General features: G+C 39.9%; 1 protein-coding gene across 1 annotated transcript in view; it reads left to right on the top strand.

Moving 5' to 3' along the window:
- Positions 1 to 3,205: 3,205 nt before the first annotated feature.
- The window catches only part of PDE11A (phosphodiesterase 11A), a 457,660-nt gene continuing 434,304 nt past the window's right edge, over positions 3,206 to 26,561 (top strand). Inside the window, exon 1 of the mRNA XM_037848985.1 lies at positions 3,206 to 4,117. Within this exon, the coding sequence (XP_037704913.1) occupies positions 3,206 to 4,117 (912 nt within the window). The remainder of the gene's footprint in view (positions 4,118 to 26,561) is intronic.

Raw genomic sequence — 26,561 nt, 5'->3', positions numbered from 1 at the left:
CCCATTTAAAGTATGCAATTCAATGGCTTTTAGAATATTCACAGAGTTGTGCAACCATCACCATAATCAATTTTAGAATATTTTCATCACACCAGAAAGAAACCCTGCATCCATTAAAAGCCAACCTCTTCTCCCTGGCCCCTATCCCTTCAGCCCCTGGCAACCAATAATGTAGTTTCTGTCTTTATGTCTATTCTGTATATTTCGTATAAATGGAATCATACAACATGTGATTCTTTGTTGCTGACTTCTTTCACTTTGCATGTTTTCAGGGTTCATCCATGCTGCAGCATGTGTCAATACTTCATTCCTTTTTATGACTAAGTAATATTCCACTTTATGGATATATCACATTTTATTTGTCCATTCATCTGTTGATAGATATTTGGTTTGTTTCTACTTTTTGCTGATAAATGTTTGACCATCAGCAGTCTGGGGTGGGGGAAAGCCCTGATTTGTAGCACTTGCTGACTGTCATGGTTTAAACACCCCCACCATGGATAATTTCAAGCTACTAGCATGTCATTACTGAACATATAGTTGGAAGGAGGTGTAAAAATAGGCCCTTATGAGTCCCTGTGAGCCAGTTCCAGCACACCACTGCCAACTTTACTGATTTATTACTCAAGTGACCAGAGATGTGACCACATGCCATGAGGTTTCCACACACTATACTTTAGGATGATAATAATAATAAAAATAATACAGCAGTGACATTTACTGAACACTTTCTGCGTACCAAGCACTGTGCTAAGCATTTTTTTTTCTTTTCTTTAATTCTTGATCACCACTCCCCTCAGCAATCAGCAGCTCCAAACTACTATACCAATATTCTATACTTGGTTCACTGTCTCCTAGCTGGTCTTCTTGTTGTGCCTTAAATACTCCAAACACATTACATCTCAGGGCATTAGCACTTGCTTCCTCTACTTTTCCAGATATGAAAACAGCTCATTCCCTCCTTTCCCTCAGATCTCTGCTCAGGTGACCCCTCCTCAGAAAGTTCTTTCCATTACCTCATCACTTTATCTATTCCTTTGCCATGCTTTATTTTTCTTCATAGCACTTTTCATGGACAGTCTATTATTCTGTATATTTACTTTCTTATTTCTTTATTGCCTGTCTCCCTACCATAACATATGTTCAGAGGGCAGGGTCTTTGCTGTGTTCACAGTTGTATCCCCAGAGCAAAGGCCATGCCCTAGACTGTAGTGACTAAGCTCAGAAATTTGCAGTTTTTGAGTGAGTGCCTCTCTTTCTCCTCTCTACTCTTCCTGGTGCTGTTGGAGAAATATTAATAGAAATTGTGCCTCAGTCACTGCATCCCTGTTATTGGCCCAAATCCTGGCAGAGATAGTAATCAGCTGACACAGATGGGAGCTAATCTAGTGATATGGCTAAGAGTGTGTCTCACTATTAGTTCAAGTAAATGGATCCATATCCTAGGTCTGGCACTCACTAGCTGTGTGCCTTTGGCAAGTTGCTCAAATTCTCTGTAAAAGGGGATAATTATAGTCCCCACATCACAGGTCTGTTGTGAGGATTAAATTAATACAGCACTTAAAAACTGATCAACATATAGCAGGCACTCAATATACCTATCTGCTTGGCTCTGAGGACATCTTTCAGAATTAACAGAAGCTGGGTGCACCTGCCTGGTAGAAGCCCTGTGTCTACTATCCTCCTCTGGGGTCTTTTCTATTAACTCTAGTCACTGGCATTCTTTAAGAGTCCTTCCAGTTTGTCCCGCTGCCCTAGGGAATTGGATGGTTCTCTATCTGCTTTTGTTGCCTACAGAAGAGAAACTCCTGGTCTTCAAGATATTGTTATCAGCCTGCTCCTCTTTCCTAGCAAATCACTACAACTTTACCACTAGGTTTGGAAAAGGCCCAAGGGAAGCCTGATATTATTCGCAGCCTAACAAGCTAGCGTAGACAAGCCAGATCCACAGCATCCCTGGGGAAGGAGAAAGAAAAGTCTCCCACACAGAAGAAATAGTTAAGCACAAGCCCCAGAACACTGAGAGTAAAAAAAGCATTTGTGGCCTTGCAGGATTAAGTGGAGAAGGAAAGAGGAGATGGCAAGTCATTCAGGAAAAGAAGAGAAACAAACCGATTGTGCAGGACTGGTTGGAAGGAAACCCCTGTGGCCAAGTCCACTCTGCTGTAAGCCCCTGTGAGGCCGTCTCCCTAATTCCGGTAACTGCATTTTATATCCCAACTCCGCTCCAGGTCCGTGAATTTGCTTAAACTCTTGAAGTACTCACATAGGGAACTTCATTTGCTAACCTTGGGGAAAATAAATTTCATTAATATTTTCTGAACGTCCAGAAGGAGCTAGATAATATTAGTGGGCAGTTCCCGGAGTCCAGGGAACCTAACAATCCACAGCCACATCCCAGAAAAACAACCCTGCTTGGCTCTGAGCATCTTCATTTCCTTGGGGTCCACTTCTAGGTTCTGACCCCTGCAAAACGGCAACGCTTCCTCGAACTTGGACTCCCACTGGGCTCCCGTGGGACCTCCTAGAAACGCTGAAGATGAAGGGGCAGGGAATAGGGAGAGGTAAGGAAGGGGAAGGAACATAGTGCATTTCCCCTTTCTAATTGTGTTCCAGTCAGGAGTCTACCGTGTTCCCAGGCTCCGATTCCAGCAGTCCGGAGACTCTTCCAGGAACTGCCTGGCATCCTGGACCGTGGACTTTGGTTGGTCTGGCATCCGCGACTCCCTCCTCCCACCTCCCTCCAGGCTCCAGGCTCCAGGCTCTGTGCCTCATTCAGGGGCGTGTCCTGCCCTCCCTCTCTTTCACAGTGGTCCACTCATCCGGTTACAGCAGCAGCAGCGACAGCAGCAGCAGCAGGGGCAGCAGCAGCCACCGCAGCCAGAGTAAGAGCAGCGTTAGCTCCGTGTTTCCAGAACCTGAGCTGTGGCCGCGGCAGCAGCTCAGTGTGGGGCACCTGTGTGGAGCAGGAGTATCAGGACGAGGGTGTGGGGTTCATGCCAGCCACTCTCTGAGCCAGAGAAGGAAGGGGTACCTCCCAGCTTGGGTTCTACTGCTCGGCATAATCTGCAGCTGCCAGGTGGGGTGGCAGGCACCAGCTGGGGCTAGTGGTGGGGGTAGACATGTGCAGGTCCAGCTAGAGGGCTCAGGGCAGGTCAACATTTGATCAAAGTGTAGAGAGACACCTAAAGCTGTATCTGGGACCATGACAACCCCCCGGCTGGACTTTGGGGAAGTGGAAAGTTTCCTGGACAGGCACCCAGAGTTGTTTGAAGATTACTTGATGCGGAAGGGGAAGCAGGAGATGGTGGAAAAGTGGCTGCAGAGGCACAGTCAGGGCCAGGGGTCTTTAGACCCAAGGCCCTTGCTGGCTGGCACCAGCAGCTTGACTCACAGTGGTGGCAGAGGCAGCAGCAGTGTTGGTGGTGGCACTGGACCAAATGGCTCTGCCAACAGCCATCCCATTCCTTGTGGTGGGGGCACTGGTGGAGTTCCCCTGAGTCCCAGCTGGGCCAGTGGCACCCGGGACGATGGGAACCTGCAACGGAGAGCTTCTCAGAAAGAGCTAAGGAAGAGTTTTGCCCGCTCCAAGGCCATCCATGTGAACAGGACCTATGATGAACAGGTGACCTCCCGGGCCCAAGAGCCCTTGAGCAGTGTGCGGCGGAGGGCACTTCTCCGGAAGGCCAGCTCCTTGCCCCCCACCACAGCCCACATTCTCAGTGCCCTGCTGGAATCAAGGGTGAATCTGCCTCAGTACCCCCCTACAGCCATGGACTACAAGTGCCACCTCAAAAAGCACAATGAGCGTCAATTCTTCCTGGAGCTTGTTAAGGATATCTCCAATGACCTTGACCTCACCAGCCTGAGCTACAAGATCCTCATCTTTGTCTGCCTCATGGTGGACGCTGACCGCTGCTCTCTCTTTCTGGTGGAAGGGGCAGCAGCTGGCAAGAAGAGCTTGGTCTCCAAATTCTTTGATGTGCATGCAGGAACCCCGCTGCTGCCCTGCAGCAGCACAGAGAACTCAAATGAGGTGCAGGTCCCCTGGGGCAAAGGCATCATTGGCTATGTCGGGGAGCATGGAGAAACGGTCAACATTCCTGATGCCTACCAGGTAGGACTGTGCCTTGTCCCGTCCTCCCAGAGCCCCACTGGCCTGGGAACCAACCCTCTGTTACTCTTTGGCATCCAGGAGTGCATTAATTTAGACTCTTTGCAATATGAACCCTCTGTTTAAATTCCTTCTTGAGATTTAGACTAGTTAGAATGTTACAACACCATCTTTGAAGTAATGGTCTTTTGCTAACATACAGTGGCTTGTTGGAAATTCAAATATCACAAAGGCTGCATATTGCACCTTAATAATACCAGGTGTTTCTCAGTGGTATTATTTTAGGAATAATACTTCAAGATACTTTCTGTTTAAGAATATTAGTGTATGGCTTTAGAGTGCATTTGTGAATTGCTAGAAAAAGATGTTTACTTCAGAACTCCAATGTTAAACTGAAAAAAAAAATGGGCATTTTAGTGTCTCTGATGTTGTTTTGGGATTATAATTCATTTTCATCCTCTAATTCAGGGATGGAGAGGGAGCAAAGTACCCAACTGCTTCCTCATCACATTATCTAGCTTTAAGTTGCATGAGTTCCAAGTAGGGAATAAGAGGAAGAGAGGGGAAAGTTAGGGAAGAATGGTCCTTTGATCATTTGTGCCCCCAGAGCTTCTATGTTAACTATTCTTTTGCTGAGTTTAGAGAGGCTGTAAAATAGAGGGGTTAGTTATCTTCATCCTTAAACAGGAATCAGCATTATCTGTAGTCAGCTTTTCACAGTACTGAACGAGTAGGTTTTAGTATGTAAAACAACACAACAAAACTATTGATAATTTTTTAGCAGCTTCAAAGACAAGTAACAGGGGAAACATGCTGGTTTCAAGAGGCAAAGGACACCCAATATGCTGTTGTTTGGTGCCTCTAAGCCTTTCATTTTCACAGTGATTTGAACTTGATATTAGTGGATCTGAAAGCCAGTCAGTCCTAATTTCTTCAGTGTTTATTCACTGAACATGATGAAACTGTATGTCACTTTCTATGAAACTTCTTTGAGGTGCATAAGAATTCAAAGTTTTATTTCATCATTTGATGAGCTTTTTTTCCCAGTTGTCCTATAGAGTTTGGTGTCTGTTAATCAGAAGAGCAAAAGTAGTGGAAAGGACACTAAAGGTAAAATTTTCTCTATTTTATCTAAAAATTGACAATTTTTACATAGGAATTATAAAAGCTTTTACTAGGACCAAGTGTCATATTTTTTTGAGATGTCTACTAGCATACCCACTTTAATATCAAGTGATGGCTGTTAGAATATGACCTTGGTTAACATTTTGTTATTGATTAGATGCACTACTCATTATATCCTTCTTTAAGACTTGCGTAGGTTTAGGTAGAGCAACCAATTAATGATCTTCAACTAATGTTTATTTCTCTACAATCCTATAAAGCCATGGGAAGAAATAAAAGCACTTAATAACTGACAGGCTGAAGATTCTGTAAAAAATTGGCAAACAATCATCAGACTCTTCTCTTTCCCATTATTTCCACATCCTTTTTTATGTGCTTGGGCTGAAAAACAAGCAAACAAAAATCTTCTTCCTGGTTGGGTGGCACTTTTTATTGCCTGGAAATGCAGTCTTTTTTTTCCCTTTACTTTTTTTTGATTACTCCAATTTCTGTAGCTTTTATTTCTTACTGTTCTCTTTCAACTCCTAACTTTTATTTAGTACTGATCATATACTGTACTTTATTCAAGAGCATTAGGGTTGCTACCTCAGCACTTGTCTTCTTGCTGCCTAGAATTGTGGCTATAGGTATTATCACAGGCATAGAAAATCAGATTGTTCAGCAGTTGGTGTTTCCTCTGGGCCCTACCCTTATTCTGCAGAAGAGTAGCAAAAGTGCCTTTTAAGATTCATAAGCTGACATTGGTAAAGGGGAGTTTGTTTTTTCCTCAGGGTAGTAATAATTGCTGTAAAGAAGACTGGACTAGCAAAAAAGCAGAAACAGGTTGGGAGTTTAAGATCTTAGTTCACCTCTTGCCTTCATTGCTATCTGGTTAGAATGTTTCTTTTTCTTTCTTCATTGCTTTCTATATATTTCTTAATTTTTTCTCTTACTATTTTTATTTTGAGAAAAAATTTCAAACCTACAGGACAGTTGCAAAAATACAGGGAACTCCAACATCCCTCCCCACAACCCTCAGATATCCAGATCCAGCAACTTTTAACATTTTGCCATATTTGCTTAGAACAAAGATATTCAATTATGTCACCATAGTAAGTATGGTCATGAACTTCAAGAACTGTAACGTTGCTGTAAAGCTTTCAGTCTGTAATTCAAGTTTCTTATATGACCCAGTGTCCTTTTGAGTGTTTTTGTCCTCCATTATTAGATCCAACCTAGGATCATGTATTGCATTTAATTGTCATTGTCTCTTCAGTTTTTTTTTTAATTGCAAAGATGTATATAGAACATAAACCTTCTTTTCTCAACTACTCCCAAGCATACCATTTGGTAGAATTAATCACATTCACAATATTGTGCTACCCTTACCACCATTCATTACCAGCACTTTCCCACTGCTCCAAATAGAAACCCTATGCCCTAGCCCTATACCCATGCATTAATTCCCCATTCCCCCTCCTCCTTGCTCCTGGTAACCTGTAGTTTAATTTCTGTGCCTATGCATTTGCATATTCCAGCTATTTCATGTAAGAGGAATCATACCATGTCTGCTCCTTTAAATGTCTCACTTATTTCACTCAACATGATGTCTTCAGGGTTCATCCATGTAGTGGCATGTATCAGAACTTCATTCTTCTTAAAGGCTGAGTAATATTCCATTGTATGTATAGACCATGTATTGTTTATCCATTTCTCTCTTGATGGACATTTGGGTTGCTTCCACCTTTTTGCTGCTGTGAACATGGGTGTACTAATATCTGTCTGAGTTCCCACTTTCAGCTCTTTGGGGTATATACCTAGAAGTAGGATTTCCAGGTCATATGGTAATTATGTTTAATTTTTTGAGGAACTGCCAAACTGTTTTCCAAACTGCATTCCCACCAACAATGTACGAAGGTTCCTGTTTCTCCGCATCCTTGTCAGAACTTGTCTTCTGTTTTTAAAATCATAGCCATTTGAGTGAGTGTGAAGTGGTATCTCCTTGTGCTTTTGACTTGTATTTCCCTAATGGCTAATGATGTTGAGCATCTTTTCACATGCTTACTGGCCATTTGTAGATCTTTTGGGGATAAATGTCTATTCAAGTCCATTGCCCATTTTAAAATTGGATTGTTTGTCTTTTTGTTGTGGAATTGTAGGTAATTTCTATATTTTTATATTGTTGTGCTTTTCTTAATTTTACTTTCTATACTTTTCCTTGGTAAAACTACTTTGTTTCCTTTTTATGGTGTACCACAGTCACCATTAGTTTATCTCCCTTCCTAAGGCTTTTCTCTTTTATATCTTTCCTTTTGTGTTTATCTCTTTCCTTTCCTTTTGTGTTGCCTTCTTGAGTTTTAGTAGCCACTCTGCCACCCTAGAGGGTAATGGAATATCAGAGTGTATGGACTTGGAGTCACATTGACCTGGCATAGAGATTATGCTCAGCCTTTTCTTATCCATGTGATTTTGGGAGATTTTCTTAATCTCTGAGAGTCCTACTTTCCTCATCTGCAAAATGGGATTAACAGAATTTACCTTGCAAAGATTACTGTTAAGAAAATATGCATTAAAGCCTTTAATATGGTACCTGGCACATTGCAAGTACTCAGGAAATGGTAACAGTTTATGATGACGATAATACCCAGTTTTCTAATATGCATCTTTCTCCTTAACTCATTTTCACTTTTTCTCCTTATCTGAGACTGAGATGTGAACTCAGCATATTTTGACCATCCTAATCTTTCCTTGAGCTGTGCTCTACCCTTATATTAGGTACTTAAAACAAGTTTTGCAGTCCAGAAATATAGAAATTTCAATCTTTCCGGCCCCCATTTGAGTCCTCTAAATGTGATTGATAATTACTGACTGTATCCTATCCTATCAAAATATCTATACTTTGTTTTTTAGTAGCTCATATAATATATTCTTTTTATAAGATTGTAATAATGTTGCATCCTTCCCTAATTCTAACATTTCCCCCCATCCTTTCCATTTCCTGCTGTTATAGATTTCCCTTAATGAAAACTGACAAGCTTCCAAATGCATGTTCTTTTAATCATGTTGTTGTAAGTCTTATCATATATGTAAACATTTTGAGGTTTATATGTAAATGTATAACCATCCTCCCTGATTCTTTATTAAGTACTACATTTCAAGATATTTCTTGCTCAGATTCAGCTACTGTACCTTTCTTCTTCAGGAGATGAAAATTTTGTCACACTGAGTTTCAAAATTTAATAATTTGATAATTATATTGATGATCCTCTTGAGTGTTTGCAATATGGGCAAGAGAAAGGCATTGAAGACACTTATGCAATTATGGTAATAAGCATGGCATTCTGGAGTCAAGGACAGAATATTTAATGAAATACTAAAGTTGAATAAATTTTTGAAAACGCTTTTCATTATTTTTCGTAACTGTCCTCATTACTCCTAAAAAACAGATTTGAAATTAGTAGAAAAATAAAATAAAATAAATTATTTTAGGTAACCAATATGGATCATAGTGATTACAATTTAACTTTTATCCCTGACAGTTATAAGTTATTACACAGCCCAGTTTAATATAGTAATGAAAAAATTGCCCTCAAGAGGTTGACAATAAGAGCATTCAAGTAACAGGTGTTCTCTTTGAGGTTATTCCAAGCATTCAGAATATAGCACTTTAATCATTAATAAAAAGTGTGAGATGATTTTTTGTTGGTGTTGATAATAATGATACAGGTGTTTGATGGGCTTTGGGTCTGAAAAGCAGTTGGATGTTTTGTTAGGTGAACTGAGAGGAAGAAAGGGCATGATGCAAAAGAGTTACAGGTGTGCTAGGCTTTCAGAAAACCTGGTCTGTTTACACAACAGATTAATTTATTCATTAATTCCAACAAACATACACTGAGCTCCCTGTTTTACCTAAGGCTTTAGGTAGGGGGTTCTGTGGGCATACAAAGGTGAGAGGACATGCTTCCTGCCCTCAAAGTGTTTATAGTTGAGGGGCATGTAGTATACACAGACAACTTTGTACAAGATTATCAGATGTACTTAATGAGTGTCCACATTCATGGCACAAACTAAATAGTATTAGTGTAGGAGGAGATGGAGTCATTTTTTGGGTGGGCTCATGAGGGGAGATTTCATGGAAGAGGTGGCATTCAGACTGGATCTTAGAGTGTTGGATTTCATAGTTGGAGATGATTTGGGGGTGGGAGGAAGTGATCCAGGTCCAGCAAAATGGCTTCAGTATAGATACAGCTATGAGCAAGTACAAAATATGTGTAGGGAACAATAGTGAGTGGTTTAATTTGGCCAAAGTATTGCATATGCTGTTGAATGAATGTACAAGGGAAAGTGAGAGCAAAAGAAGGACTTTGAATGCTGGGCCAAGGCTTTGGACTTTATTAACAGTAGGCCACAAGGAGCCCTTAATAACATGTTAGCATGATCAGAGTGGTGTTTGGGGGCAGTAATGTAGTGGTTGTGGCTGGATAGATTGAACATGGGGTGGCTCAAAGCTGTGGAAATCATTAGGAGTCCATGAAGAGCAACAGAATCAGTGGGAATGGAAAGAGGGGACAGACAGGAGATGTTCTGTGTTATGTGAACTTGGGCTAGGAGGGAGGAAAGCGTGTGTCAAAGATTACTCGAGATTCTAAACATGAGTGATGTGGAAAAGAGTAATGTCTTTATCAAAAACAGGAATAGAAGCTGGATTAAGGGGTAAGATTCTAAGCAGGACCAAGTGCAAAATGAATGCAAGGCCCTAGCTGGGGATGGAGCAGTCAATCTCCCCTTCCCAAGGATATGCAGCCCCAACCCAGAGTGTCAGGTGACCCCCAAGGGGTGGCAACCTCCATGCTGGGACATTCTCAGTACCTGGGTTGGGGTTGGGTGATGGATCCCCCCTTATGATGCCTGTCTAATGCACTGTGCTGCTGCCAGCCTTGGGGTGGGGACTGCGGCAGCCTTGCCTCTCTCCAAGATGGTGCAGGGCACACACCACATGGTGACTCTCCCCGTGCCCCCCGTCCTGGCCCCAATCAGGAGCAGTGAGGGATGGCATACACGGGCCTCTCCCTCACCAATGTAACCTGGTTGTGGCCCCAGATTGCGTCGGACAGGAGTGAGAGGTGGGGAAGCTGGGCAGGCCTGGGACACCAGGCAGCCAAGGACCCTTGGTTGAGGTGGGTTAGAGGATGGGGTAGGAAGGGTGAGGTGGGAGAGTGGGAGTGGCAGGCACGGAAGGAGGCTGGACTGTAGAGACTTCAAGCACCTTATTTTTGCTCTATGGTCCTACTGGACTTCACTTACAAAACAGAAATTTAAAGATATAATTATTAAGAATTACACACAGCACAGCATTAACTTCAAGGGGTGGGAAGCTTCATGCAACTATATGCCCATGAAGGCGGCCTTGATTCTGACTCATATTGAGTCTAAGGTGGAGAAGTTAAATTTTATTCCAGCCTAAAGTCTGTTGCTTCCCCTTCTAAGGCCTCAGCTCTATTACTTGCTGTTTTCATTGCCTGGATGGTGCTTTTCTATTTCTGTACTTTGCATTTTTTCTGTCAGGACTGCTCTTTCTCCATCTTTGCACATTCAAATCCTGCTCTGCTATCTCATGGAATAAGTAGGGAGAGTTGATTGCTTGTCATTGAAGAGAAGAGATGGAAAACAAAACAAATGTTATGCACACAGTTGTACTTAAGAATGCATTGTGTTTGATATTAAGTTAATTATGTATTAATAATATAAGTAAGATATTTAATAAATCAGGTTCATCATGCTAATCATGAATCAAATTAAATTTCATCCAATTATCTTCTATTTAAGAAGTTAAGGATATGTAAAATACATTTTAGAATAATCTCCACTGAAATAAGTATATTTAAAAGTGTTAGGCCTCAAAGGTATTAATTTTAGGTATCTAGTAAATTCAGGGATGAATTCCCTGATGAGCCAGTGCTGACAGACCACAGTCCTACAGTTCTACAGTCTACAGTCCTGTGCTTGAGTTGCTGAGATTTGCTTAAAAGGCAGGTATTGACCCAACTCCAACAACTGCTTTACAAAGGAGTTTCATAAAATCTTATTTCAGCTTTGCATATACTGTTTTAAAGATTTCCCAAGCCCACGAACATATCCACTAGCCCAGAACCAGAATTGATTTTGTGCTTGAAGCAGGAAACATTTGCTACTTCTGCCCCTCTTCCTGACAGACACATGATCATAATAAACACAATGACAAATTGCATTTGCTGCTTTCTACATGAAGATAGATTACAGAAAAGAACAGTTCCTTCAGAATCATGGGGAGGTAATTTAAGGATAACTTAATTTTTCCCCAACCCATAAACTAAATGTTTACTAATCTGACCAATTTATTTTGGTTCCTGAGGTTTGGGATCACCTGTTTATTTACGAAGATGACTTAATTTGGAAGTTAGTATTTCTTGTTTAATACAGTGTGCAGTGTCATATGAAGCTTTCTTCTGAAATAGCTTTGAGTTGTTTTGTAGGAGAATCAACAAGGTCCTTCAGGTACACTGCTTGCTGCTTTAGTCACTTATTTTAAGCGTGGTATTTTGCAGTGTAACCACATTCTTTTGGAAAGTGGAGTTTTAATCATAAAATAGTTTAGTTGTAAAAGAGTGGTTTGGGTTTCTGATATTTTAGGAGAAACTTTGGTTTGGTTCCTGGTCATTTATAGGCATTTAGGCAAAATTAATTAATTAATTAATCTAAAATAATAAAGTTTTCCTGACATTAAAAAAAATGTGTATGACTTCCATAATTCTAAGCATTTCTTATTAAATTGGTTGATGTCAATGACTGAACAGTGGTTTCACACATTAATAAGTTCTGTTTCCTATCACAAAATAGAGCTTCAGGCAGTTGCAAATTTAGTACAAGGAATCTTTTTTACCTGAGTGAAAAAATGGGGAACTTATGAAATACTTCATTAGGATGTCTTTTTTTTTTTTTTTTTTCAAACATAATGATAGTTAGAAGGTAAACAGAAACTCCATGGTCGATTAACAAAACTCTGTTTATGAAGCACTAACTCAGCCAGGCATTAGCATATTTGCAAACATTGTCTCTTAATCTCCCCAACAACCCCCCTGAGGTAGCTATTACCACCCCCATTTTACGGATGCAGAAACCGAGGCTTGGAGGAGTTAAGTAATTTGCTCAAAGTCACTCAGCTGGTAAATGAGGGCCCTGGGATTCAAACTCAGGTTTGCAAACTACAGAAACTTCACTCCCCTGTGTGACTTCAACTGACCATTAACTGTTGTAGGTATACTGACACCTGTCCCTTTTCTCTCTACCAGTCTAATCGTCTCACCCTTCAAAGCCCGTACTCATGAAACCTTTGCTAATCCTTGCTCCACCCCCTCTGAACAGCACATGCTCTTCCTCTCCTTTGAACTTTTTTAATGCTTTAATTGTACTTGCTTTATTTTCTCAATATTATAACTATTTGCTTACTGGTCTTGACTTCTGGATTGTAAGTTCCTTCAGAGCAAGGATCATGACCACTTCATTTCACATTTCTGCAGTGGATTGTATAGGGCTTAATACAAGGTTTTCTATTCAGCTAAGTAATTACTGATACCTCTCTTATATTGGTCAGTTTACTGCCCAACAGAAAGCTCAGTCTTTTCAGGCAATCTAGACTATAAACAGCTAAACCGGGAAGTTTGTCCCCTAGACATATCTTTAATGCTTTGGATCTTATTTTGTAGATATTTTTAACATATAGGGCTTATGAAGCCCAGATAACTGATGAATTATCTGAATTGCTTGCCTGTATTAATCAAATCCTCACATTAATTGCTCTACCTCTACGTCCCCCAACACCCCAGGCCTTTTTTTTTTTTTTTTTTTTTTTAATGTTTACTTCATTGCATGTGGAGATCAGGTTATAGAGAGAGCAGACTGCCCACTAACCAAATACTAACCACTAGCAACAGTCCACTGTCAACGTCTTCTAGACAAGGTCTCCAAAGGCATAGAATGGAGCATGAATGTTCTGATTAACTGAATTTTCTGGTTTTCTTATGACTACTACATTCATGCAGAACAACTTCTTGAAGGCAAAATACCCCTTCCAGTATAAGGTCTTGAAGTTGTAAAGGTTTTATCTTGGAAAATCCTTTCAGATGTAGAAGATTATGTTGTTCAACCTTGTAATTATTTATTTTTCAGGAACGTTGTACTTTCAAGTTTATTGATTACAAATGTTAGGCTTCACATACTTGCAAAAGGTCTCATAAAAATTCAGACCTCTGAGATGGTTGCATTTACCTCCTACTCTTCCTAAGATGTGGTTATTAGATGTCCATGGGACATGTTCAAGTAAGAGTCATCTCTTTCCTTCTGTTTCTCTAGTTATCACCAGTAAATGCATGGGCTGGTTGCTACACCTACTCCCCTTGTTACCTCCCAGCTGAAATTATTAATAGAGTATTCAAAGGTAAGCAGTACAGCTAACGCTATTAAGTAGAAATGAAATGTCACCCCTAGATCTGAAGGAAAGGGTGTGACTACCAGAACCCAGATAGAGAGCTACAGCTGTGGGAGAGGGGTCACCCAGCAGAGCTATGGCCTTGGGGAGAGAGACTTGACCAGTGGCAAACTGTGACCTGGAGGAGAAGGAGTCAGGAAACATTACTCTTTTCATACCTTCCAAGAGGACAAAGGGGCAAGCACTGAGCAGCACTTCCTAGGAGCCAGCCTCTTGGCACAGAACAGGGCAGCAAAAGGTGGCAATGCATCTGGAGAACCTGATGTATACCATCCAGCACAGCTGTGTATATTAGTTAATTCACCAGGGATATAAGTGTGTTAGAGACCAAGTGATGTGGGAATATATATTATCCCAAATTTTATCAGTATTGTGATCAAAATCTGTTTGAAAACAATTTCAGAAATGCTATAATGGTAGTTAGCTGTGCTATTCTCTCCAAATAATTCTGTTTTTTCCCTATGCCTGTATTCCAAAAGAAGCTCTATAGTTGGTAACTTGGGCCAAATATACCTGCAGGTAAGAGGTGATTTTGGTCTAGTTTATGGAATCTTCCCTGCACACGTGATAAAGCTGATTGTTTGAGAATTGAATTCTTGGATTACTAGTCACTGTGTTAAGCTGTAAAAGACATCACAGTGTAAATGAACATGCTCTAGACTTGGATTCTATTCCTAGTTTTGCCTTAGTTTTCAGTTATAAAAATGGGGATATTATGTCCAGACATGTCTGCACCATTGTATTTTGTAAGGATCTAATCATTTTAGATCAAATCATTAGATTCTAGTGAAATAATGGGAAAGCATTTTCAAAAGAATGAAGTAAGAAACGTAATATTAATGTTTTAAAATGCACATTACAGCAGGCTTTATTCATAAGGGCTGGCCCTGGACCTTGCATATAAGAGGAGATCTTTGATTTAAAACATGGTAGTACCACATGTGCATGATGCTTTGCACACAGGAAATCATTATTTTAAAATGTAATGTAATATAATGCTTTAAATGTGCATTAGACTATCAGAATTTACTGAACACAATGCAAACAGAGGTATGTTAAATTTCTTCTTAAAACTCACCAATATGCCTATTTTTCTGTTACAATGTATATTCCTGAAAGTATACATTGGTTTCTCTGCTATAGATCCCTATATGAAATCTCCAGATTGATTGCTTGTGGTTTTACTGGAAAAATCCTAAGGACAGTATTTGAATTAAGCACTTGTAAACAAAATAAATTCTAGCAGATGACATTAAAAAAATACATGAAAACTAAAACTTGATGCGTATAGTAAAGACCTAATAATTTATTAAGTTAGGTGAGATCTACAATACAATTTTATTTTATGTATGTTGACTATTCATTAATTAAAAGTTAGGCTCTCTTTATTTTATGCTTTTCTTATTGGACATGGTATTCCTTTGAATAGTATGCATTATCCTTTTTGAATTTATGCTGCCTATATTACTTTATCAGATTATCAGAATGTTTTAACCTTTACTTCTTCAATTAAAAAATTAGACGTTCTCCTTTTTAACTTAAATGGCTGTGCACAATTTAATGAGCTAACGGTTTTTATGGCTATTTGGTAACGTAATGTGCATGATTACATATTTGAAGTTTTAATAACGGTTGATGGAATTAAGAACTATAGGCTTGGGACATTGTGGTAAAGATCATCCCAGGGTTGCTAAGGAAACCGGTCTAGATTTTTATTCTTTTCTGCCTAAGGTCCTCTGGAAAAGAGGACCAAATATAAAGTGAAGCTATCATCCCTTCTCTCTAATGATCACCCTTATGGAGTACCCAAATTTTCCCCCTTAGCCTCTTCTTCCTCCTTTTGCTTCCAGTGGACCACTAAGTGAAAGGGTATATACACGGTGCGGTTGTTGTCTGGCTTCTTTTTCTGTTTTCATGTATGTGAGACTAGGGTCAGATTCTTCTCTCACTTCCTCTTCTTTGAGTCCTGGTTTTGAAAACCCAGGACAGCTGTGGCATCTTTTTTTTTTTTATCATAGCTGTAAAATTATTATGATGAGAAGTTGGAGGGGAGCCAGTGGCAGTGGATGTGCTAGGCATTAACCAGTTAACTAAGCAGGGAGAGGAGGCAGAATCTCTGGAGAAGGGGCTGAAAGCACAGCCAGCTGCTGGGCCTTTTCTCCCTTCTCTCATCCTTTGCAATCCATTTTCTAAATGAAGCAACAAGAGGAGCAGCTTCTGACTTGGTCTCCTCTTTTTACTCATGACTGCTTTGTGTTCCATTGCATACACAGAAAGGAATTTGCATTCAGGGAGTGCCTACTTATTTAAAGTAGAAAGGGCAGGAAATCATTTTTCCACCTCAGAATTAACCAAATTGGGCTTATGTACTATGTTAAATTAAAGAACTAAAAGGTCAACTGGGGAAAGAGAAGTCACTTTTATACTAAAAAGCTTGGATTTCTGTTGAAGAAATGACCAGTTTTATTTTTTAGAAATAGTTTCAAAACAATCAGGATCAATATTCATGTATGTAGCAGTACAGCAATGTTGATAATTTTTTTGTAGCAACTTTGTGAGGCTGTGTTTGATACAGATCATATGGAATGATATTAAGGTATAAAATGAAATAGATGCATTTTCTCACTAGCAAGTGAAGTCAAAATTTATTGCCGAGCCACCTCCTCTCTACTCTTCACCACAGATCTGACTCTCCCTGAATGCTTATCTAGAACCTACTACAGTATCTAGCATACAGTGGGTCTTTGATAAATCATTTATGAATAAATGAAAAAGCCCTTATTACAGCCTTTATTTAGTCTCAAGACTGAAACATACTGATGGGATCATTATGTAGAAAAGGGTTTCTGAACAGCAGCACTTCTGACATTTTGGACCTGATAATTCTTTGTTGTAGAGGCTGTTGTGCATTGTAGGATGTTTAACAGCACCCCTGGCCTCTATCCACAGATATTTGCCAGTTGTGACAATTAAAAATGTCTCCAGAGTGAACCCTAATGTAAATTATGGACTATAGTTAATAGTATAATTATAATAATTTGTTTCATCAGTTGTAACAAAGGTACCATGCTAATGCAAAATGTTAATAATAGGGAAAAGTGTGTGTAAGGAGCAGTATAGGAATTCTTACTTTCTGCATGATTTTTCTGTAAACCTATAACTACTCTAATAAAAAAAATGCCTCCAGGCATTGCCAAATGTCTCCTGGGGGCACAATTGCCTTCCCACTAAAATGGTTGAGAACCACTGATGTAGGACAATTTGGCAATAATCAAGTACTGCTTTAAGAATATTTATAACTTCTGATATAGCAATTCCATTTCATCCTAAGGAAAGTTTTTTGGAGGTATGCAAAGATTTGTCTATATGAATACTCATTGTAGTATTATTTTAATAGTGTAAAATTATCAACCGAAACATTCAACTAGAGGATTGGATAAAGAGATTATGGTACATTGTAAAATACAATATTAAATCATAGGAAATTGATCACAAAATGTTAAGTGAACAGAGGATATTAGAAAGAAATAGAATTCCAATTTTTCTTTTTTAACAAAAACATCAACAATAGAAACAAAAAGCATGAAGGAAGTGGTTGAGTGCACCAGCTTCAGAATCAGACAGAATGGATTTGATTTCCAGTTCTGCCATCTAAGACCTGTGTGGTATCTTACCTTTCCAGCTGTTAGTTTCTGCAACCCTAAAATGGAGATAATGATATCAATCTTACAAGGTTGTTGTCAGGATTAAATGCAATTATATATTAAAAGTGCTTAACACACATTGTAAGGACCCAATAAAAAATAACTGGCATGGTGAAAAAGCTGGAAGTTGATATGTTAAAAAATCAGTAGGCGTTATCTCAGAGTGATGGGCTTAAGAGAAATTTTTCCCTTCTCTTTTGTATTTTCTTTTATCCATTATTCTAAAATTTCCAAATTAATAAGTATTAATTACTAGTTAAGGTAACCATAGTTTCTTTAAACGATAAACCTCCAAGGCTCAGTGGCTTAGTAATACAAGAGAAGCTTATTTCTCACTCTTCTGAAGCTCTGCACAGTTCTTCCGCATTGATGAGTAGCTTTCCTCCAAAGGGGATTCTTTCCTTCCAGGGCCTCTACAGGACTTCCGAGGTTGCCCTAGGCATCAGATGAGAGAAGAGAAAGAAAATGGGCAAGTGAACTGGGAGGTTTTCGTGGGCCAGGCCTGCAAGTGGCACACATCATTTCCCACTGTCGTTTGATTGTCTTTCTAAACTTTCTAGGCTTTTGAGACTCTAGAACTCAGCCATGCTGGCCACACCTAACATCTAGGGAAGCTATACCTAACTTACCTTGTGAAATAGCATAGCTCCCCTCCAAGGGAGCCCAGGTCCCATGTAGTTACTGCATCCAGCTCAGAGTCCAGTATCTTCAAGTGGTGAGCAGTCCTCTCCGTTAGGTCCTCATGGTTTTCACAGGCCGATGCTCATGTTCATGATTAATTACAGAAAATAAGATTTGAGAGGGAAAATAGGTTGGTCTTTGAGAAAGGGATCAGAAAGTCACAGGGTAGGAGGTGGGGAGGATTCTTGTGGTTTTATCTTCCATTACTGAGAATGGATTGGAGAATAGGACTCTTGAGGCAGGAAGTTTGCGAAGGAGATTGTTGCTTCCAAGTTCAAAGGTCTGAGGGTTACAAAGTCAAGGGATGGGGCCAGAGCCAGCTACATAATTTGTGGGACCCAATGCAAAATGTGAAACCCAATGAGGGGTTTGGCAGGTGGCAGGGAAGTCAATCTCCTCTTCCCCCAGGCCTGCTGCCCCAAAAACAATCCTTGTGCCTGACTGAGTTCTGTCCTTGGATCAGGGGTGGATGAGAGGTCTCCCACTGTGTTGGTTACTGAACATGCCATGGTGCTGCCAGCCTGGGGTAAGGATGACCATTGCCTTGCCCCGTCACAAGGCATCACAGGATGCCCCAACCATACGTGAGTCCAGGCCCCCACTGGGGGTAGAGAGCAATGGCAGAACATTGGATTTCCCCTGCCAAAGTAATCCTGTGGCAGCTGTGGGTAGAGAGGCAGTAGTCATGGGGCTGTGGTGGGCAGTAGGGGAGGCTGAGAATTAGCCTGGAGAAGCAGCAGGAGGTATGCTCTGTCTGTGTTATGCAACACAGATTCATAGATAAAACTGTTAATAGTTTCAAGGTGGTGTGACTGCAAAACATTAAGCTTCAAGTGAGGGGCCCTGTGTGACTGCACCGGATGCTCCCCTCTAAAGCCAGCCCTGGGGTGCGGCCTACACCATGACTTTAAATGTAAGAATGAATAATGAAGATGGAAAATCCCCATGGAAGTTCATTCCTTTCCCTTTTCTCCACTTACTCTCAGAATACTTTGCCCCTATGACTCTTGTTATTTATTCCATTTTTGGTGATTTTAATTTTGGCTCATGTGTCTTTTTCTGCATTAAACTGACCTTCTTAGTTTTGCAGCCCCCACTATGTGTGGGCACAGCATGTAGCATGCCCTAAGTAGTTACTCAATAAATATTTATTATCTGAATAAATGAGGCAGAGGAATGTAATTGAGGATTCAGTCACAAAGGCAAGTGGCCACTAGGTACTATTACTAGGTTACAAAGTCAGATTAGGATGAGGGGTTAGCTAACAGTTCTGAACTAGACCACTTACAGGCCTTAATTTCTTTATACATAGGGATGGGATGGGTTCCCATTTCAAGTGGTAGGTACAGGGCTATCTTGGTTCAGGCTATGAATGTTAGAGAAATGAAGGGACAGGGAACCAAGCAATTTATCTATTATTAGTAGAGAAGAGGAATGAGCAGAAATTGGGAGAATGAGAGAGAGAGAGAGAGAGAGAGAGAGAGAGAGAGATTGAGAGAGAGAGATAGGGATATCAACTATGCCTCTAAAATGACTGGTCCAGGCCTTTGGGAACATAGTGATAATGTAGTTAATAATGATAACAAAGGCACAGAGGAAATGCCTGCTGTTTTTCATATGTTTATTTTAAATGGAAGTAGCAATATCATTTAGACAAGTCAGAATGATTTGCTACGGAGAGCATGAAAGTTCAGACTAGGAGCTCTGTGATTTAGGTGTGGTAATTTCACCCAAACAAATGTGTATAGAAGCCCAGCGCCAAGTCTTTGATGAAAACAAATGCACCATCACCTCTACCACTTCCATTTTTTGTCCCAAAGAACTAGAACTATTTATTACATTTCTCTAGTCTGTACTTGTTTCCAGGAATTGGAATCTTGTTTCCAAGATTGTCAGATTCTTTTTTTTTGGACTCTAGATATTGTTATTTGGATTACCTATCATTACCCTATAAAATACTCAATCCTGTGAGAAGTATGCAATTATTCTAAAGTCATCTGTGACCAGTTTTGTTAAACAGCAAAATGACATTTCCAAAGACAGTGATCACAAGACAATGGAGCACATTAATACTTCCAAGTTCAAAGGAACAATAGTGTTAAATGCATTTATCTAACATACTTCAGAATCTTCTGAACCCCTCCCTTCAACCACTTTCCTTTTCCCTCTATCTATATTTGCTTTCCTCTCTCCTTTCTTTCTCTTGTGCTTTCCATTTCTTCTTTTCTGACATCCCACATCTGTCTTTCATTTTGTGTACTTGCATCCCCCTCCTCAGCCCCAACTTCCCCTCTCCTCTTTCCTTTCCTCTCTTTCACCCTCCAGCTTTCATCTTGCCTTTCTCTTTTTCCTTATTCTCTTTTCCCCTTCCTCTTTTTGCCTTCTCTAACCTTATTGACCTTAATATAAAACTGACATTACACTAAAAACAGTGTGAGTGAAAATAAGTATTTGTTCCCAGTTTTAAATTTTAAAATCCAATGACTCTTGTGTGTCCATAGGCTGCCCTCAAAAAACTCTTTCTTTTTTTACTTCCATGTGGCCTGAGTGTATCCTTCTTTTTAATTTTAAAGTTAGATACATGAAATGCTTGCTTTTCTTTAAACATGCACGGATTTTATTTATTTTTAAATATTGCCCTGTGTGGTCCTTGGTTGTGATTTATTTTCCATGATTCAATCTCTTGCAATATGAAAAGGACCTTGCCCAAGTAACAGGGAAATTGGTATTTAAATGCTTGGTATACAACATCCAGGCTTTTATTAAAATGAGAATAGTGATAAACTTAATTTCTTTGGTTTATCTCTTGGGCTAGTATCTACCAGCAACTCACGGCAACAGCAACACAGAAGTTACCATGCCAGCAATTCTCAGGCTGATGGATTGTTTGAGGTCTTGTCTCTGTTAACCTTAAGTTCCTGATGGTGAATATCCTCTGCAGGGCCCTCTCTCCTGCGCTCCTTTTTTTTCTTTTGTATTCAGAAAAGAAATCTTTTCCAGCCCCCTGAATCCACCGGGAAGCAATCACCCCTGTTATTAAACCACTTCTCCACCAGTGTATTAATGCTCAGAAACCTGCTTAGTCATTTGTAAAACTCAGCCACAGGACTGGCTCTGCTCTTCCATGACAATCTGTCAAAGGGAAAGTCAACGAAACTTTGTAAGCTGTGTCACAGTGCTTCTGAAAGGTGACGCTTTCTCTTGACTGAAAATCACATTGGACCTTAACATCTGCATCTCTCTTCATTATTTCTAGCAGAATGTAATGCCTGTGCCTGTATGTGAAAGTGTTTATTTTTGTTACCTCAGCTGTAGGAAAGATAATTTTTTCTCCTTTGTAAAGAAACTTATTCATTTATGAATGCATTTCCAATTCTCAAATTCTCTTTAAATGTATAAAGCTAATGAATAGGCTAGTTTTTCAACATTTGAAGTGGGAAAACTTGAATAGTGAGCATCAGACTACTTTATTTTCCTTCTTTTGCTCTCATGGCTGTCACCTTTGATAAATCACTATTTACCTAAAGAGATATGTATAGTAAAATAATAACTATTATTATTATTACAATGGAAATAATAGTTTTCCATTTTCAGTGTTCTCTGCAGAAATTCCATCTGTAAATTCCTTAGTCAGTGCACTTGGAACTAAAAGTAATGTTTCCTTTATTCGAATACTACTCTGAGCCTGGCACTTTCACATAATTATCTCATGTGATCTTCATAATAACTCGGGGAGAAAGGTAGAGTGAGTGTTATGCTCCTCATTTCATAGATGGGGAAACAAGCACCAAGAAGCTAGGTCATTTTCCTGAGGTTACAAGGGCCTTAAGTGGCAGAGCTGGGACCTAAGTCTGCATGCCTCCCTCACTATTTTTGATTCTCTTGGGTGTTGAGAGCGCCCAATAAATAACACTTCTCTTCCCCACCCTGAACCAACTGAGGTGAGAAATAATACAGCAGAGCAAGGCAGGATGGGACATCAAAATGTCATCTTTATAATTTACAAAGCTGGCACTGGATTATGAGCTTATATTTATGGACATTTAAGCTTTCTAATACTCAACTCCAGAATTAGATAGACGTACCCTCCTAGGTACAGACAATCTGGATGCCCACAGTCTCCCCACATGAAGGGCCTGTGTCTTTGAAACTTGCAACCTTGAGGAACAGAACAGAAGGCATGCTTCCTGTAGGCAGCCTCTTAAAGCGTAAGAGGAGGAAGGGACTGGGCCATGCAAGCCCTGAGAGTCTCCCTAGCACCCAATCAGATAACTCACCTGACTTGAATGGGGAGGAGGCTGGAGAGGTTCGGGGAAATCTCGCCACATGGAATCCAGTGGGTGGGAAGAGTTGTTCCTCCTCTCACATACACTGTGCCACTTCTCAAATAGGCTGTTATATCTGATATGTTGAGAGAACTCTTCCTCCTGCTCCTCTGATATGTTGAGAGAACTCTTCCTCCTGCTCCCCTGTCCCGCCTCTCCTCCTGCCTCTGCCTTATCTTCCTCATCCTCAATTGCTGAAGCCAGAAAGCTGGGAGTCATTTTTTAAATTCCATCTTTTTATTTATCCACCTTATTAAATCCATCAGAAAGTTCTTTAGATTTACTCTTCAAAAAAGATCTCGAATCAGTCCACATAGGTTATCTTAGTCACCTTCATTTTGAAGATGATGAACTGTGAGCCTTTGAGCAGGAGAGGGACTCAAACCTGGGTTGCCTTCCACTCATCACCTATGGGAACTTGGGCAGATGACCTTATCTCTGTGAATCTCAGTCTTCAGGTGTAACTTGGGAGGGCTAAGAAAATGATTTCTAAGACTCTTCCAGCTCTAAAGTTCCATGTTAATTATAGAAACACAGAAGAGAAACCTTACAAAACCATTCTTCCCAAGCATGGTACAATTAGTAGCTTTGTAGCAAGTTATGCTTAGTGTTGAATGAGCACTGTCTTAGTTTGCTAATGCTGCAGAATGCAAAACACCAGAGATGGACTGGCTTTTATAAAAAGGGGGTTTATTTGGCTATACAGTTACAGTCTTAAGGCCATAAAGTGTCCAAGGTAACACATCAGTAATCAAGTACCTTCAATGGAGGATGGCAAATGGTGTCCGGAAGACCTCTGTTAGCTGGGAAGGCACGTGGTTGGCGTCTGCTCCAAAGTTCTGGTTTCAAAATGGCTTTCTCCCAGGACATTCCTCTCTGGCAAGCTTGCTCTTCTTCAAAACATCACTCACAGCTGCACTCCGTCCAGTCTCTTTGAGTCAGCATGCTTTATATGGCTCCACTGATCAAGGCCCACCCTGAATGGCTGGGGTCACACCTCCATGGGAGTATCCCACCAAAGTCACCACCCACAGCTGGGTGGGGCACATTCCAAACAAATCTAACCAGCACCAAAACGTCTGTCCCACAAGACCACAAAGATAATGGCATTTGGGGGGCACAATACATTCAAACTGGCACAAGCACATATGTCTGAGCCACTCTTAATGTGACCAGTGGCTGCTGCAGAATGTTACAGGAGGGGATCAGGGCTGCCATCTGGCTGAAAGTATGGACTAGGGGATTTGTAATAAAGTTCTATTTGTATAGAAATCATGTTGTCTTTATATGTTGTATGCTTATTTGGGATGATTGGGAATAAGTCATTCCTTGGTACTGCAGCTGGGTAAAAGAAATGATGTGGGTTCTGGGTCTTCCCATCAACTGCAATAGAGGATACAGCTGACTATTATAGGTTCTGTGTCTCTCTGACTCCACATGAAAAATCAAAGACAGTTTTCCTGCATAATTATTATAATCTAAGAACACTATGAGACCCTGTTGTTCAGTTGAAGAATCTCGAGGCACAGAAAGATTAAGTGACTTCCCCAAGGTCACACAGCTAGTAAGTTAGAGATCCAGGGTATTCACTTGGACTGTCTGGCCTCATAATCTGTGTTCTTAAGTACCCAGTATTCTGTCTCTGTTGTGGTGTACGAGCAGTGAATATTGATCCATACAACATCTTTTCACAATGCTCTTTACCAAAATTAGTGAGACTCTGAATGACAAGGACTACTCAGTTAATATTTCTGGAAGCTGGATGGTTCCTTTAAAAATAATAAGCTTTCATTTGTCATCACAACTGGTCAGTACTAAAATCTGCTAAGAAGGAATCTGTTTACATCACTAGTAATGAGCTGGAGAAAATCATTGACAGAATTCCCACAATGTTTTAGAGAAGTTGGGAATTTTTAAGACAGAGCTAGAGTCTCTCTCTGCAGATCTTATAATTGCATATATCTGTTGTAAATCAAGAAAGTTACATTTATTTCTGAGAAAAACCTGAAGCTCTGGAGTATTTAAGCCAGCAAATTATTCAAGAATAAATTTCACATTTCTCTTTGCTGTGAAATTTTTTGGAAACTATAGATGAACTGTCAATAGGGCACTGAAGTAATAGCTATATCAGTGATTTGTTGGTCCAACAGCTTTTTGCTGTTTGGCTGGAGGGAAATGTTGCCTTAGTTATGGATTGGTTTGGTTGCTAGAGACAGATATTCACTGAAGGAATCAAAAATAAAAAAAGGGGGTAGTGGATATCATCCTGGAAATAACATTTAGGGAAATATCACAAAACCTAAGGCTGGAAATAAGTCAAGCCTTGAGGGGACAGGATTTAGTAATTGGAAAGTTCTTAATGTTTCTAGTCTGATTCCTATTTTGTATTCTGAATGTGGTGGTATATTTGTATAACACTATATGATTTATAAAATGCTTCTTTATATATATTCTATCTCAGTTCATTCTTATTGCTGTGAAAGGTATGGATTATTATCCCCATTTAGAGGTGAAAGAACTGAGGTGTGGTGAAGTTAAATGGCCCAGAGTAGAGAATAGCAGAATTGGGACAGGGAATTTGAGGCTTCTGGCATCAAGACCAGTGATTTTTGCACTTCCCAAGAAATTCCTGTATGATCCTGATCATGAAAGGTTTAACTCAAGGGAATATTTCAAGAAATCATGCATTGTACTGATATATCAATTTCTGTTTTTGGAGAAAAAGGTGAAATCAGGACGTCTAGCTTCACTTTCTTAAGTCATTACATCATTTTTGATGAAATGGGCTGCACCTGGGAAAAGATATTTGTAATCCAGTATGTGCCTACTCTTCAAGTAAAGCAAGAGCCTCAAGCTTGGCAGAGGATGAGGTATAATGGTGGTCTCGTACCTGATTTCTATTGTGTTTTCTTTCTGCAGAAGTCAACATTTGTTAATATATTTAATCACAGACTGGGAAAAAAAAAAGTGACCATCATGCTGAGCTGGCCAATAAATGGAATGATAAACAGTATTAACTTCTGACTCTCTTCTAGCACATTGGTGGCCCAGAAGCACAAATTGCTAACTCTTTAAAGTAGTAGAGTATGGTGAAAAGAGCTCAAGCTTTAGACTCAAGCATCTCTGAATTCGAATCCTGGTTCCGTTATTGGTAAATTACTTACATTATGTAAGTTACTTAGCTTCTTTTATCCTCAAGTACCTCATGTGGAAAAGGAGGGCAATAATACCAACTTTGCATGGCTGTTGTGAATGCTATGTATATTGAATATACTTAGTGCAGCTACCTGTTAGGCTCTTGATAAATGATAGCCATCATTGCTATTATCAGAGGAATCAATAAGTTCCGTAATTACCTCATTTCCTTTATAATTTAAACTGATCACAAGCCTCATTTTAGTCCCTCTTTTGAAGGCAAACTCAGTACATGTAATGCTGGAATAATTGATATAACACTTATGTCAACTGCTTGTCTATTGGCTTAGGAGACCAATATTGAAAGCCAAAGTCTTGAACCGTCAGTTGATGCGGAGCCAGAGTGTGCTGCTGTTCTCTCTTCAAAGCAGGTTTTGGTGTCAGAAGAATCCTGACGTGTCTTTTCTGGATGGCCAAGTTATACTCTTACCATTTCAGGATTTGACCTGCATTTAGTCAAAAGTATCCTTCTGTTTCTTGTTTTTTCTGACTAACATTACATTTTTTGAGATTCGTTTACATTGAAATACATAGCAATAATTTCCACTGCTGCATAATATCCTTTGCGTAAATACCTCACAATTTATCCATTCTACTATTAATATACTTTTTAGTTATTTCTAGATATTTTCATTAGTATTATTTTTTGCTGTTACCAATAATGATGCTATGAATGTTTATAACATATATCCGGGTTTACTTTTGTGGCAGACTGAATAGTGTCTCTCCAAAGATGTCCATGTCTTAATCCCCAGAATTTATGGATATATTACCTTAGATGGTATTAGTCATGGTTCTCCAGAGAATCAATAGGATGACAGGATGTGTGTGTGTGTTTGTGTGTGTGTGTGTATGTAAATATTAAGAGATTTACTGTACAAATTGACTACATGGCAAGTCCAAATTCTGTAGGG

The sequence above is a fragment of the Choloepus didactylus genome, chromosome 9 (assembly GCF_015220235.1).
Source record: "Choloepus didactylus isolate mChoDid1 chromosome 9, mChoDid1.pri, whole genome shotgun sequence".
Classification (NCBI taxonomy): Eukaryota; Metazoa; Chordata; class Mammalia; order Pilosa; family Megalonychidae; genus Choloepus; species Choloepus didactylus.
This window is presented reverse-complemented; position numbering and strand designations above follow the sequence as displayed.